Source organism: Pelodiscus sinensis, chromosome Z (genome assembly GCF_052426305.1).
Source record: "Pelodiscus sinensis isolate ZL-2025 chromosome Z, ASM5242630v1, whole genome shotgun sequence".
Classification (NCBI taxonomy): Eukaryota; Metazoa; Chordata; order Testudines; family Trionychidae; genus Pelodiscus; species Pelodiscus sinensis.
In genome coordinates, this window is record NC_143085.1 from 1,913,548 (window position 1) to 1,929,021 (window position 15,474).

The following is a 15,474-nucleotide window of genomic DNA, read 5'->3' on the forward strand; positions in this document are numbered from 1 at the left end:
CGGAAAGGCGCCTACAACGATACTAGGTGCCTAACCCTTGTTTGTTTCAATCTGCCTATAGGGTACACACGGGGAAGGCCCTCCTCTCGATAAGAATGCTCTGAATTGAGGCAAAGGACCACAGTTCCGTCAGCAACCCAAGCTCCAGTTCACGAGAGAAGATCACTTTAGATGATGCTCAGCAGACCTTCCATTTAGCAGTTATTATATTAGAACATGAGAACAGCTGTACTGGGTCAGACCAAAGGTCCACCTAGCCCAGTACCTTGGTTTCCGACAGTGGCCAGCACCAGGTGCCCCAGACGGGGTGGACCGAAGACAATGATCAAGCGATTTATCTCGTGCCATCCATCTCCATCCTCTGACAAACAGAGGCCAGGGACACCAGTTCTATCCCCTGGCTAATAGCCTTTTATGGACCTAACCTCCACGAAATCATCTAGCTTCTCTTTAAAACTCTGTTCTAGTCCTAGCCTTCACTGCCTCCTCCGGCGAGGAGTTCCACAGGTTGACTACGCGCTGCGTGAAGAAGAACTTTCATTTATTAGTTCTAAACCTGCTACCCATTAATTTCATTTGGTGTCCTCTAGTTCTTCTATTATGGGAACTAATAAATAACTTATTAATAAATATTGTCATTCGCCGCAACCTGCGCGGCCCCTGAAGTCAATGCAAACCTCTCCCAATGTTCTCTCAATCAAACCCCCTTGATGCTTCCAGCGAACGCTTCTACACATTGCTCCTGGGGGAATTCTACGCTAACACACAAGGAGGAGGTGGTGCAGAATTCATGTTCTGCCCAGATTTTCCTTCCTCCCCCCCCCCCCCGGCAGAGAAATCGGCTGCAGAGCTGACGGCCACCACAAGGTGACACTGTAGCTTGCAAACCGAAGACGCTGCAGGGTGGAGGAGGAGGAGGAGGAGGAGGCGGCCAGTTCCCGACAGCTGCAGCTCCTGGCATGCCCTGAAGGAAGGAGGCAGTGTGAAATTTGGAGAAAATTGAATTTTTGTTTTAAGTATCACGGCATTTTATTATTTTTGTACTTTTTACACCCAAAAATTTCATCACAGTCCAGTATTTGAGCTTTCGGTCCGGGAAATAAACTGAGAAAATACCGGACATATAAATGTCCAGTATTTTCTAATTAAGTAAGTTTTATTATTATCAAGTTATGATGTGACTTGTGCGCGAGTATTCTCTTTCTAGGCCTGCACTATGCCGATTTGCTGCTTGGATACACATATCAGTACGTAGCTGCGTACTGCCTAGCTGATAGACATGCTCATGCCGTGTGAGCGTGTCTACCATCAGGCAGTACGCAACTATGCAGTAATCTTGAATATTTTCCTTTATAAACATACGATTCGCGACAGTGTTGTCCTTTGTCTAGCTTTCATCTTTCTCGTATCTCGCCACGCTCTTTTAAGCTAAGGAATTTTTTTCAGCAAAGAACCTGCTGCTCCAAATTTATTAAAACTGGTTCAATGTTTTGTTTCAATTCCTGTGTCAAATGCCGGAGTGGAAAGAATTTTTAGTGTCATGGGTAATCTATGGACCGATGAACCCAACAGATTGAGTGTTGAGTAGGTAAGAAGTCAAGTTGGTGGGTTTTTTAATACACCTTTCACTTGTTTGGAAGCAAAAGATAAGTTTTCGATGATTGTGGCAAAAACCACTCGCCATCCCCGTACTGCGAATGCGTGAGATCCGCACTGAGCATGTGCGAACGGCCAGTGAACGGGGTGACCGGTTGAAATCTACTTGCCACGGGCGAGTAGATAAGCGGATTTGTCGAGCCCTGGTAATATAGATTGTCGTCAATAAACTTCCCGTATCATGTATGGTTTTTTTTGGTCCGGTATTTTTGTTGAAACCATCTGGCAACCCTAGATGCGGGGCACCTCTCTAGGGGGTGCAGATGTCTGGACTGGAGGTCTGCGGGGCTGGTGTTTAGGCTTGGGGGACAACCCGGGGCTGTCCCGGCTCTGGATGTATCTAGGCTCTGGATGGGCTGTTATTGTCTATATTATAGACAGAGTTACTGACAAATATTTTGAAATAAATTACCAAAATAACTCACCCACACTGGTGCGATGCTATAATGTCATTTTGACACATGAAATTTGGAGCATTTAAAAATACGGTGGGCAGAATTTTAAATTTTTCGCACAGAACTCCCCGCAGGCGTACAACACGCAAGCATTGTAAATGGAAACCTTTTGCAAGTCGATAGCTGTAGGAAATATACACTCTCGATGCGTACTGTGAAAGTGCTCATATGGGATCAATATCCCAGCATCCTCTGCACTGCTCGAAGACGTGGGCCCCTGCCCCAAGTTTACAATCTGAGAATTCCTTTATGCCTCCCTGCCTATCCTCGCCCGTCCCATCTCCCCGCCATTCCTTCACTTCCCCCGTCCCCCGGCTCAAAACAAAAACTGTGTAGACACACTGCAATTAGCCTCAGTCTACAGCCTGGCCAAGATGGGTGTCAATCAGGGCCGTCAAGCAATTAAAAAATGAACGATACGTTTTTAAAAAAAGTCACGATTCTTCACTTTTCATCATGCTGTTCAACAACAGAATACCAACATCTGTAGATGTTTTTTGACTTTTTTAAATATGCCGATTTCAATCGTAAGCCAGAATACCAAGGGTGCAGTGCTTGTTTTATATTATTTTTATTACACACAGCTGCACCGTAAAAAAAAAAAAAGATCAAAATATACAAGTCAGCGCATGAAAGGGCGTACAAATGGTTAGCATCGGCTGGCACATGAATGCCATCCGACATGGGCTACAATAATGCTTTGCCAACGCTTGGTCTTACTTTCCAATGAAAGTGTTGATAAAAAACGGGCCACATTCTCTCCGTGAATGGAAACAAACGTGTGTGAGTAATCGACTGATCAAGAAGTAGGACTGTAAGGACTAGTAGGCTGTAAGGCCTGGCCTATGCTAGACCAGGGAGGTCAAATTAAGGTAGGCCATCCAACAAAATGCATACCCAGATTTGGCTTATCTTAAACCGAGCCGCCACAGTGTCTACACTGTGGGAAGCCAATGGGAGCACACGCTTCCCTTCCTCCTCACAGCTCGATGAGTACCTGATGCCAGCAGGGGCTGCCCTCAGCATTCGATTTTGGGGGGGGATCTACAAATGATCTACTAAAGCGAATGCTAGAAGACTGACCTTCGGAGGGCTGATCTTCTCTATAGAGTACGTTGTTTTTGAGTACAATTACGTGAAAAAAAATCTACATTTGTGATTTGCACTTTCACGATAAAGAGACTGCATCTGAATGTGAGACCAGCATGCCCTTTCAAGCATGACTGAGATGCTTTATTTTTTTTTTAAGTTGCCGTTACCAGAATTCACTGGCTAACCAAAGAGCTGACTCAGCATTGTGGATTCGAGAAACATCAGGAACCACTCCACGCCTGTCGGTGTTCCACTTACCACGTCATCCCCATAGTCGCCGTTGAAACGGAGCGAGCTATTTAGGTTCTGGCTCTCCAACCGGCTCTTCAGCTCCTGCACTTGCTTCTTCAATATTTCCACCTCCTGCAGGTGCCCCGTTTCGATCTGCCGCAGGCGCTGCTGGATAACGTCGGTGTAGACCGGCATCCCATCATCGTCCAGGTGGCTCCGGGCGGGCTGATCTGGGCTGCTGGCGGTTGGTTGCTTCCCAGAATGGCCATGCGCCCACTTATGGGGCACGTTCCTCAAGTGAAACTGAGCTGAACTACAACTAGCTGCCGAGATCTGCCGGCTCAGAGAGACTTTGATCCGCTCATCTTCTCCGTTCATACAGTGTCCATTGGTCGCAGGGTATTTCGGGGTAATACTAAACCCTGGAGGTTTCTCTGTCACTTTGTTCTCAGTTTCCAGCTCCCCGTTACACACAATCTCATCGTTACATTCGGCGAAAGGCAAGGCACTAGGGGAAGGCGTTGAGCTGCGGGTGTGGTTGCCATTAGAAGTCCTGTTTACTTTCGTTCCCATTATGTGTCGCTCTACCATGGTGTCCCCGTCGGGTTTGTTTTCGGTCATTTGAGAAAGCGCCTCCACACCATTGTCCACCCCGTGAAATCCGGGGCCAGGGTCTCTCTCCATCAGCTCTTGCTTTGCTCCATGTTCTGTGAGGGTTTCGGTAGAACTGTCCACATTGGACGTTTTCACTTCATGGTGGATCAGGCTTGGCTCTGGGGTGCTAAAAGGGCTCTCTGTTTCTACGTGACGCCTACTAATCTCTTCTTCCACGTCCTCCACCCGACTGACAGTCCTCTCCAAGGGGACAGAGTGGAGTTCTTTCGCCAGAGGGAATGTCTGGCCAGCGTGACCTATGTCCACAGGCTCCTCCTCTTGTCCTTTCAGCTCTGAAACACCTTGTGAAACTGGATGTGGCTTGGACACTGGATTGTTTATTAAAGGGTCTGTATCCACCTCCGTCTTTTCACAGTGGCCATCGATATACCCATCAAGATTTTCAGTTCTGGTCTCCTTGCCCAGGATAATTTCTTCTTCCTCTTTGCCCATTGTCTCCAACGTGCCCCTCAAGAGCTCCTCCAGACCAACATCCTCTTTCGTGGCCTCTTGCAAAATGTTCTCCATTTGTCCCTCGGCCACGCCGGCTGCGACGGAAAGCTCTGCCCCCACCAGAGCCCTGCCGGCTTTGCTCAGGCTGTCCCCATCAAACGGATCCTCACCGGGGCTGCCCAGGCTGCTCAGCTCCAGCGACCTTCGGTGCTCCTGCCACTTTTCGTTGAGGCTAGGGTCGCTGCTGCGTCGGTTCGCGGTAGGCACGTTGCTGTCGCAGGCTGTGGTCAGATTGTCGAACGATCTTGTCTTTGGTAGCCTGCGCAGGTACAAAACAATCAGAATCCAAAGTTAATCAGTGACTGTTGATTACAAAGGTTTTCAGTAAGCTCCTCCCACTTGCATAGAATCATAGCAAACCAGAACTGAAAGGGACCTCAAGAGGTCGTCTAGTCCAGTCCCCTGCCCTCATGGTAAGACCAAGCCTCATTTGGACCATCCCTGGTAGATGTCTACAGAATCCTAGAATACTAGAACAGGAAGAGACTTCAAGAGGTCATCAAGTCCCACCCCTTTCCTCATGGCAGGACCTAGCCCCATGTAGACCAGCCCTGATAGGTGTCTATCTAACCTGCTCTTAAATATCTCCAGCGATGGCGATTCCACAACCTCTCAGCAATTTATTCCAGTATTTAACCACCCTGACAGGTAGAAACTTTTTTCTAATGTCCAACCTCAACCTCCCTTGCTGCAGAGTTTCATCCCCTTGCTTCTTCTCCTATCTTCAGAGGCCAAGATTTAAATAATCGCGGCTTCATTTAAATTTAAATGGCTGCCGAGCTGAGCCGACAAACAGCTGATCAGCTGTTTGTCGGCTCAGCCTGCTAGTCTGGACGCTCCCACGCCAACATGGAAGCCCCCTTTATCGACGTCCCCAGTAAACCTCATCCTACGAGGCATAACGGGGAGGTTGATAAAGGGCTTTCAGGTTGGCGCGGGAGCATCCAGACTAGCGCGCTGATCAGCTGTTTGTCGGCTCAGCGCGGCAGCCATTTAAATTTAAATGAAGCCGCGATTATTTAAATCGCGGCTTCATTTCCCTTTGCCGATCAGCCTAATCTACATGGCTCCATTGATGGAGCCATGTAGTTTAAACACATCCTGTGTGTGAAACTGATTATTCCTTCCTAAGTGGAGCACTTGGCATTTGTCCTTATTAAACTTCATCCTATTGACTTCAGACCATTTCTCCAGTTTGTCCAGATCAGTTTGAATTCTGACCCAATCCTCCAAAGCAGTCGCAACCCCTCCCAGCTTGGTATCCTCTGCAAATTTAAATAAGTGTCCTCTCTATGCCAGTGTCTAAATTGTTGGTGAAGATACTGCACAGAACCGGTCCCCAAAATCACAACCAGCCACTAACTGCTGTGGAGTTCTGTAATGCACTACGGTACGGGCCATCCTTGCTGTAAGTCCAAGATACCCGGAAAAAAACTTGGACTTACAGCAAAACAACGTAAAGTGGGGAATTTTTTCCCCGCAGCTGACTTCCATTTGCGCAAAAATGGGGGGGGGGGGCGCGTGTCGCATGACTTAAGAGCGGGGAATGGGAGGACTTATAATGCATCCGTTTCTACAAGCGTCGATAACTTGTGTGGAACAGACGTACAGTGGGGCAACTTATAACATGGATGCCCTGTTCTGTCTATTGGTGTAGACTGATGTGTGGTTCCTCTCTCGCCTTCCTCCATCAAGAAAATTACTTCAGATGTTCCCAGAATCACCCCTCCACACCCAAGCTCCATTTTCTAACTAGAAGGCACCCAAAATCACCTCGCTAGAAAAGGCTTCTCCAAAAAGAAGAGAAGCGATAGTTGGAAGAACGCAATACGGGGAAAAAAGGAGCATGCACGAGGAACACGAGCCAGTCCTGAGCGGGCTGTATCCCACAGTATTCTGGTTTCTACAATACAGGCGGTACACCAAAGCAGACCTGGGTCTGTGATTGGGTTGCCACTGGGAATACTCAGTTTACTGAACGGTGTTTCATCAATGAATTTATTAAGAACATACGGGCAGACAGAATGGGTCCATCTATCCCAGTGTCCTGTCTGCTAACAGTAGCCAATGCCATTGATGGATCTAACCTCCATGAATCTATCGAGCTCTTTTTTCAACCCTGTTCAAGTCCTAGTCATCACTACATCCTCTGGCAAGGAGTTCCACAGGTTGACTATGCGATGAGTGAAGAAAAACTTCCTTGTGTTTGTTTTAAACTTGCTGCCTATTCATTTCATTTGGTGACCCTAGTTCTTATATTATGGGAATAACTAAATAGCTTCTCCTTACTCGCTTTTTCCACCTCAGTCATGATTTTATAGACCTCTATCATACCCCCCTCTTCGTCTCCTTTTTTCTAAGCTGAAAAGTCAACGTCGTTTTAATCTCTCTTCCTATGGGGACCCGTTCCAAACCCCTAATAATGTTCGTTGCCCTTTTCTGAACCTTTTCCAATGCCAATATAGCTTTTTGGAGATGAGGTGACCACGTCTGTACGCAGTATTCAAGATGTGGGCGTACCATGGATTTATACAGAGGTAATAAGATGTTCTTTGTCTTATCCTCTATCCATTTTTGAATGATTTCTAACAGTCTGTTTGCTTTTTTGCCTGCCGCTTTACTGAGTGGATTTTTTCGGGAAAAATCCACAACGACTCCAAGATCTCTCTCTTGAGTAGTTATAGCCAAATTAGTCCCCGTCTTATTGTATGTGTAGCTGGGATGTTGTTTTCCAATGTGCATTACTTTGCATTTATCAACATTAAATTGCATTTGCCGTTTGGTTGCCCAATCACTTAGTTCGGAGAGAGCTTTTCGAAGCTCTTCACCACCCTTTTTACTGCTGTAATGTGTTTGCTGCACAACAATCCAGGAAGCTGAAAACTTTCAAAATTGACATGACCACACCGGGGTTTTTGTTAGTCATCTAAACAGTCCCACCATGAAAAGCGGGAGAAAGCATTTTCCTCCCACACCAAACGCTATTCCTCTGTCTAAATCCTTCAACGTTCTCCATTGAGCTGACTTTACAGGAGGGGATATCTGGGCGCTCGGCTCACCTGCCCAGAGACTGATCTTCAGGATTGGAGCCTGGAACAGGATATGGGGCACAGGTGTCGTCGGCAGGGGTGGAGGGGGAAGAACATGGCAGGTAAACAGCACTCCAGAGCATTAAATTACGCACGTGACATACTGGATACAGCACCTAAAAAGAGAAAAACGTGGCACGGTCATGCGTCGGAACATTCACCAGGAATGCTGCGGCTTTCGTTTTACAGCTCAGATTTGCTGTTGTGAGGTGTGACGAGGCGTCGGGTATCCTCCGACCCTGCCCCCCATCTGCAGCAAAACGAGATTCCGGCAGCCAGTAGAAGAGAGCGGATTTATTGCTTCTGAGAGGTACAGCACAGCCCGGGTTCTATGTGGGCGTCGAAGTGAGGGGACAGGCAGCCTCAGACACCTTGGGGTATGGGTCCACCGGCCCCTGAACGCCCCCCCGTACTCAGCTTAGTTTCTTCTCTTCATGTTTTCCGAGCCAAGACTGCCCCTTCGCCAAACCACACCCTTTCTTTCTTCAGACCCCTTTCCTGCTCAGGTGAGAACCGGTTGGGCCATGGTCTTCGTGACATGAGATCGCTCAGCGTGACCCCCCGCTGGGCAGTGCTTACAGACACAGGCCAGTAGGGGTCACCCACAGCCCACGCATAGCGCCCAACAAATGCCCAGCCAGAGTGTACCGCATGCCCACTACATCACATGAGGTTCTACCGGATCCCGGATAAACCCGAATCTAAGCAGCAGCAAGGGCAGTTTTAATATTTTTTTCGACGCTATCAAGTCGTTACGTTTTCCTTTACGTATAGGGATTTGGGGAGAGGAAGGGTTTGGAGAACTTGGAAAGAACTTTAGCAACATTTTAACCATTCGTTACGGGTGCTTATCACATGTCACAATAGAAGAATGCGGAACATTCTACCAAACACACCTAAAGATGACAGTCCCTTCCCCCATCCCTCATTGAATACTAGGACTGGAAGGGACCTCGAGAAGTCATCGAGTCCAGTCCCCTGTCCTCATGGCAGGACCCAATACTGTCTAGACCATCCCTGATAGACATTTATCTAACCTGCTCTTAAATATCTCCAGAGATGGGGATTCCACAACCTCTCTGGGCAATTTATTCCAGTGTTTGACCACCCTGACAGTTAGGAACTTTTTCCTAATGTCCAACCTAAACCTCCCTTGCTGCAGTTTAAGCCCATTGCTTCTTGTTCTATCCTCAGAGGCCAGGAAGAATAAGTTTTCTCCCTCCTCCTTGTAACACCCTTTTAGATACCTGAAAACCACTATCACGTCCCCCCTCAATCTTCTCTTTTCCAAACTAAACAAGCCCAGTTCTTTCAGTCTTCCTTCATAGCTCACGTTCTCTAGACCTTTCATCATTCTCGTTGCTCTTCTCTGAACCTTCTCCAATTTCTCCACATCTTTCTTCAAATGTGGCACCCAGAACTGGACACAAGACTCCAACTGAGGCTACTAAGTATAGAATAGAGTGGAAGAATGACTTCTCCTGTGTTGCTCACAACACACCTGTTAATGCATCCTAGAATCATGAGAGTTTATTACTAAACTGAGAACGTGTAAGTGATTACATTTGTTACGTTCAACGACTGCTGTAATGTTTTCCGGGATGCCAGGTTTATTGGACAAACTCTCTGCGAGTGAAGGTATTTTGACACAACTCTCAAACTTCCGAGATCTCTTGCTGGTAACCGTAGCTTGTCAAGCACACAAAATATTTGATTCCTGGGAACACAGCATTTATCTGACACCGAGACACTCTGGGGCTGCCTTTGGTACGCTGACAACAAGAAGACGTAAATGCGTCGGAGAGAAGGTGCTGACGGTGTGGGAGCGCATGGCGTGGCAAAGGGTAAGCGAAGGCTATTCAAACATAAACCCTTACGAGGGCACACCAATGGGAACGTTGAGCCGTACGCAGAACATACAATCACGGTTACCTCTAGGCGGCACATTCACAGAGCAGGCAAAGACAAATTAACAACCCCAAGAATGCTTCCGTGAGCGGGATGTTTTTGGACCGTCACATTCCCCCTCCCGTCCCAGCTGTAACTGAGTCTCTCCCCCGGCAACGGGGAACGCAGGACACCTACCGTTTCCGATTGGGAGGAGTACAGCAGGTTTTTAAAGGCTTTGTTTGCTGCCCGCAGCAGAGACCAGACGGAACAGGTCCTTTCCTGAGTGTGCTTTTCTCCTCTCTCCTTCGCGTTGTTGCACAGGAATGTACCAAAGAGGCAAGAATAGGTGTGTTGCACTAATTTGACCTATCCAGAACAACACAGACAGAGTCAGATGACGGCACGGAGGGTGCTTACAAGGGATACACATTTCATGCGTAAGAGGCAGTAAACGTGAGGTTGTATTGGCTTGAGTGCTATTTTTGCACCTCTCAGAAAGAACGGGACTACACCATGCTCAAAGTTAAGCACACGCTTAACTGCCTTGCTGGATCAAGGCCGTCTGTGCTAACAAGCCGAGGAGACAGAATTACTGAGGGGTCTGGGGGAAGTACGAAAGAAACTTTCTCCCTGAGGTTGCCGGTTCAAATCCACCCAAGTCATTAGTGACTGACAAATACGGTGTGAAAACTTAAAAAACAACAAAGGGTACGGCTAGACTACACGCTGCTTTCGAAAGAGATCGTCTAGACAGACATAACACTTTCAAAAAAGCGATCCGCTTTTTCAAAAGAGAGCGCCGAGGCAATCCGGACCTTTTTTCGAAAAAGTCCCCTTTTCATTCAAGAATGCCTTTTTTCGAAAGAGCTCTTTCGAAAAAAGGCCTTTTTCCTCGCAAAATGAGGTTTGCCGCTGTCGAAAAACCCGCCGCATTCTTTTGATTTAATTTCGAAAGAACGCGATGGCAGTCCAGACGCAGGTGACGTTTTTTTCGAAAAAAGGCCCCTTTTTTTTTGGAAAAACCCCCGTAGTCTAGACATAGGTGAATACAGGAAAACCCTTTGTTAAGACAGCCCGAGTTGTGACCATTTTTGTAAGTGGAGAAGGGGCCGAAATCCCCCGACTTATGTCCTCAGACGGCGTGTACAATAGTGCACGGCGCTTATCGTAAATGGAGGTTCAAGTTATGACACCCCCGGCTTGTGACGCTTGACGCCCCAGGAACCGATCACGTCGCAAGTTGGGGGCCACCTTTCGTTAAAGACTAACAAAACAGGTAGCTGGCATCGTGAGCTTTCGTGGACACATCAGCTTGGTGGCCTTGAGAGGTGACGTCAGGCCTCGTAGCCAAACTTTTCAGAAGACGGTTCTCAGTATCTGAAAAGCTTTTTGGGCAGGCTTAGCAGAGAAGGAGAATGGGAACTCAACTCTTCTTGTTCTTAGAGACAGTCCCTGCAGGTCAGGATGAAACAGCGTAGCAGGAAAACGTCGGGGAAGTCAGCACTCTCGTTACCTTGTGCTGTCCCTGTTCTGCGGACATTTGAATCCAGGACACGATTGCTTTCATAATTTAAAGTTTTACTGGGGTCGGCAGCCCCTGGTGGCCACCAAGGGTACCCCAAAGAGTTTGTGGGCTCCTGACTGACTCAGCCTCCCGCATCCTAAAAAGTGGGGCGAAAGCACACCCCCCTCTTGCATCCAAATTCTCTCCTACACCAAATTCCCTCCGCGACGGGAGGTAGGTGGGACAACGGAGCTCCCCCCCACTCAGGGCTGGTCGGGGCGTTAGTTCAGTCTACTGGTTTAGAAGCGTTTGGTAAAACAAATCGCTCAAAGCCCAACTCACAAGGAATGCTTCATTAAACTCGAAAGAGCAAGGGAACTGCCTCTGGAGCTGATGGACACAGTCCAGCCACTGTAAAAATACTGGGCAGCGCTCATTGAGGTCTTCCGAAGTCTCCCCGTGGCCGCAGCGATCTGCAAACTTGTGGCCAAAATCCAGCCATTCCATCTCCACTAGAACCTGGAAACCCTGCAGGACAGAAAGTGCACGTGAACCTTGCTAGCGTTTTGGTCAAAAGTGCCCATTCTCCAGGGCGTGGGCTTAATATAGAGGTTGGACCTCCCTAGTCCGGAATAAGGGATTTTTCTGGACCAGGGAGGTCATTTCAGCTTCCTGGCTCCCCCCGCAGCCAAGCTGAGCTGCGTGCTAGCTCACAGTCCCTCCCCACGCTGCCTAAGTCGGGCGCCAGCTCACGGCCTCTCCCCAGCCCAGCTGAGCAGGGCACCGCCTCCCTGCGCCCGACCCCCACAGCCCAGCTGAGCCATGCGCAGGCTCCTAGACCCCCCACTTCCCTGCAGCGCACCAAGACTCTCTGATCCTGGAATACCCATGGTCATGCTGGACCACGGAGGTTGCCAGACCAGAGAATCACGGATTATAGAGGTGCAACCTGCACTTGATTTCTTTTCAGAACTACTCACGTTTTCTTGCAACCTGCTTTTCTTCTATTTCATCCCCATCATCAACCCACCACATCACTCAATCGCATCCATCAGAGGCAGCAAAACTGGCGATCCCATTCATACGTTTTCAGACCCAAAACAAAACCCCGAGTTCAATCATTCTTCATCTTGCCTATTCACTTGCAAAGAAACCCAAACTCAACCGCCCTCCCCGTGTATCTACCGAGGATTTACAAACCTCTATGGTCCTGTAATATGGATCTAGCAGCAGTTTGGAAAGCGCCACTATCTGTGGGGTTCGATCCCAGCCATCCGAGCAGTGCACCAGGACCGGTCGCTGGTCTCTGTCTACCGCATGCACGACCAACAGGGCAGACTTCAGAAGCACAGACAAGTGCTGCAGCCATTTGGTGCTTTCCAGCGCGGACAGCCAACTGCAGAAAAACCGAGGGAGGAGAGTTGGTCATTTTTATGGTTTCCACCAGAGCACGTTGCATTTAAAAAAGCCAGTTATCAAAATTCAGCTTCTGTCTAGTACTAAGCAATGAGAGTTTTCCTTGCTTGTATTTTCCTCGTACGTTCTCGTGTTACCGGTCTCACAAGTTTACAATTGACACAGACGGTCTGTTGAGTATATGGGTACATCTACACCTGCCCTCTAGTTCGAACAAGGGATGCAAATGTAGGTGACCGAAATTGCTCACGAAGCGGGGATTTAAATATCCTGCGTTTCATTAGCATGATCTTGCCGGCATGTTACTCCGCTGAACAGCTGTTTCGAAAGTGAAAGTGCGCGCCGGGACGCGTTAGTTCGAACCAAACCCCTTGGTTCGAACTTATATTACTCCTCCTTTTTTGCATGTTTCCAAAGAGGCGGCTATGGCAGTAGGAACACCTGCCCCATTCAGTTCAGAAAATAGCAGTAGCAGAGGATTCAGATGCAACAATAACACTGAAGAAAGAAACAAACCCCCCAAACGCTCACTTACTTTCCTGGGTCTGGCATTTGCGTGCACAGCAAGCGTAGCGACTGAAAACTCTTCCGGATGGAATGGATGTTTGCCATGCCCATAAACACCACTTCGCAATTTGGATAATACTCTGTACAAATTGTAAAAAAACCCAGAGGGGGAATTAAAAACAGCATGAAGAGCAGGGGTGGGCAATAATTTTCGACGGGGAGCCATAACCAAGTTTTTGGAAAGTGGTAGAGGAACGCACTCTTCCGTGGTATTTATGGAGGAGGTGCGGGGTTTGGGATGGAGTTTGGGTGGAGAAGGGAGCTGGGGGTAAGGGATTGGGGTACAGGAGGGTGAATGGAGTCTGGGAGGGAGTTGGGGTGAAGGATGTGGTTGTGACCTAAGGTGCAGGGTTTTGGGATGTGACCTTGAGTGGGAGAGGATTGTGATCTGGGGCAGGAGATTGGGGTTCCAGATCCGGGAGGAGTTATGAGTGCATCTGGAGTAGAGGGGCAGGAGTGTGGGGCAGAGGGTTGGGGAAGAGAGAGGCTGAGGTGCCAGAGGCAGGATCTTGCCAGGAGACTTACCAGCCTGCCCGCAGAGCTAACGGCGTGCAGAGCTTAAAATGTTTCTGCTTGCTGGGCCATGTGCTTGAGTGAGTGAGCAGGCGAGTTGTGCTTCGTGGCTGCCTGTTATTCAAACAGGCAGCTCCCATTGGCCAGTGTCTGTCCAGAAACCGGCCAATGGGATTGTGCTGGGGGCGGGAACAGTATCTGAATCTTCCCCCCTCCCTTCTGGACTCAGAGAAAGCGACCCGCAGCCATGTTTCTGAGCAGCGTGAGGGCTGTATTTTGCCTAGGCCTACTCTAAAGGTTTGCAACACTACACGGGGAGGAAAAACCTCCCTGTAAACAGGCCCCCCATGACATACGCAACGCCTTTTCATATATGCATGGACTGGAGAGCAGACACGACTTACCAGGACACTCACAGCCTCCCCCTTTGGCCCGGTTGGCCACCGCCGCGGCGTAAGAACGTGCATCCAAGATCAAAAGCTTTTGCGGTTGGATGGTCAAACTTTCCATTCCCGAAGCGTTCGAAATTGAGGAATCTGTGTAAAGAAAAAGCAATTAAACACACCCTTTGGAACCTGGCCCCCTTGGCCAATCAGACAGGGGCCACCATGTGCATGCATTGTGAGAAATCACACAATCTGTGAACACTCTGCCGCCCCACACGTGTCTTCTCCTATCCACACAGGAAATCGCACTCACAGCTAGAGATTTAGCCATTTCCGGAGCTCACCAAAGTCCACGTTGGAGAGATCCCCGCCATTGGAGGAGTCTCTGGAACAGGTTCCGTTCATTAGTTTGCTGCTTTTGGACCTGGAGTCTGAGGCACATGCTTTGGCCACGGACTGGACGAGATGTTCGTCGTCTGCATTTCTCCAGCCCCACCAGCTGACCTCCGGCTGTCCACAACGGGAAATTACAGCTCCATTACTCCAGTGCCTACACGGGAAAGAGTAAGCGCAGGTAACTAGAACCGTTACCTTAGTGCCAGGCGTTATCAGTAGAAACTAAGCCACACAGGACTGTAGCAACTTGAGGGGAGTACTATGCCTCTGAGGAGAAGAACGTGTGGGTCACGGCAGGCCTGCTGTATGAATAGGCCAATGCACGACTTGAAGACATATTTCTGTGCATTGGCCACATCCGCTTGTGAGCCCCGATTGTGCCCCGGATGTTCTTACAGATTTTGCAAAGCACTTGAGTTCTTTGCTGAATTGGTTCTGTACTGCAACTATTGTACGGCACCGGTGCACGGAAAATAACTTATTCCCGCCTCTCCACAAGGGATGTGAAATAACTGTAGCTTGGCTCCTTCCGGGGGTTGTTATATGTCCTTTGTCTGAAAGCACTAGCTAAGGTTATGGCTACATTACAGTAAAACACCCGCTGGTTGGCCCATGTCAGCTGACTCGCGCGCCTGGTAGCTGATGCAGGGTAGCTGAAGTGTTTCATTCCCTCCATGTTCCTGTCAGTGAAGAGAAACACTTCTGAGTAATTACAGGCCATCCTTGCGATAAGTCCCAGATACGTTCCAAAAAACGTAGACTTACAGCAACACAATTTCACGCGGGAAATTATTTTCCAATGGCTGATTTCCATTTGCTCAAATTGAGCTCCCCCCCCCTCGCAAATTAAGAGCAGGAAATGGGAGGACTTAAAACACATCAGTTCCTACAAGCATCAACGACTTTAGTGTGGATCGGATATACACCAGGGTGACCTACGGCATGGACGCTCTAAGGGTACGTCTAGACTACCGCGTTTTGGTCGACAGAAGTTTTGTCGACAGATACTGTCGACAAAACTTCCGTCGACAAAGAGCGTCCAGACACATTGAGTTCTGTTGACAAAGCAAGCTGCTTTGTCGACAGAACTCCATAGTCTGGACGCAACATTA

General features: G+C 48.6%; 2 protein-coding genes across 7 annotated transcripts in view; one reads left to right on the plus strand and one right to left on the minus strand.

Annotated features, from left to right (window-relative positions):
• Window positions 1–1,842, plus strand: part of LOC102444267 (acyl-CoA dehydrogenase family member 11-like) — a 44,445-nt gene extending 42,603 nt beyond the window's left edge. For 4 of the 6 annotated variants that reach the window (XM_075917032.2, XM_075917030.2, XM_089775303.1 and 1 more), the window contains one exon: window positions 27–1,842. The gene's annotated coding sequence lies outside the window, so the exon portion shown is untranslated. The remainder of the gene's footprint in view (window positions 1–26) is intronic. The other 2 variants (XM_089775302.1, XM_075917031.2) reach the window with 1 other exon arrangement.
• MTMR3 (myotubularin related protein 3) overlaps window positions 1–15,474 on the minus strand; it is a 61,137-nt gene that overhangs the window by 12,528 nt on the left and 33,135 nt on the right. The window contains 8 exon segments of the mRNA XM_089775311.1: window positions 3,462–4,860; window positions 7,661–7,806; window positions 9,776–9,946; window positions 11,427–11,612; window positions 12,285–12,480; window positions 13,036–13,147; window positions 13,985–14,116; window positions 14,311–14,516. Of these exon segments, the coding sequence (XP_089631437.1) occupies window positions 3,462–4,860; window positions 7,661–7,806; window positions 9,776–9,946; window positions 11,427–11,612; window positions 12,285–12,480; window positions 13,036–13,147; window positions 13,985–14,116; window positions 14,311–14,516 (2,548 nt within the window).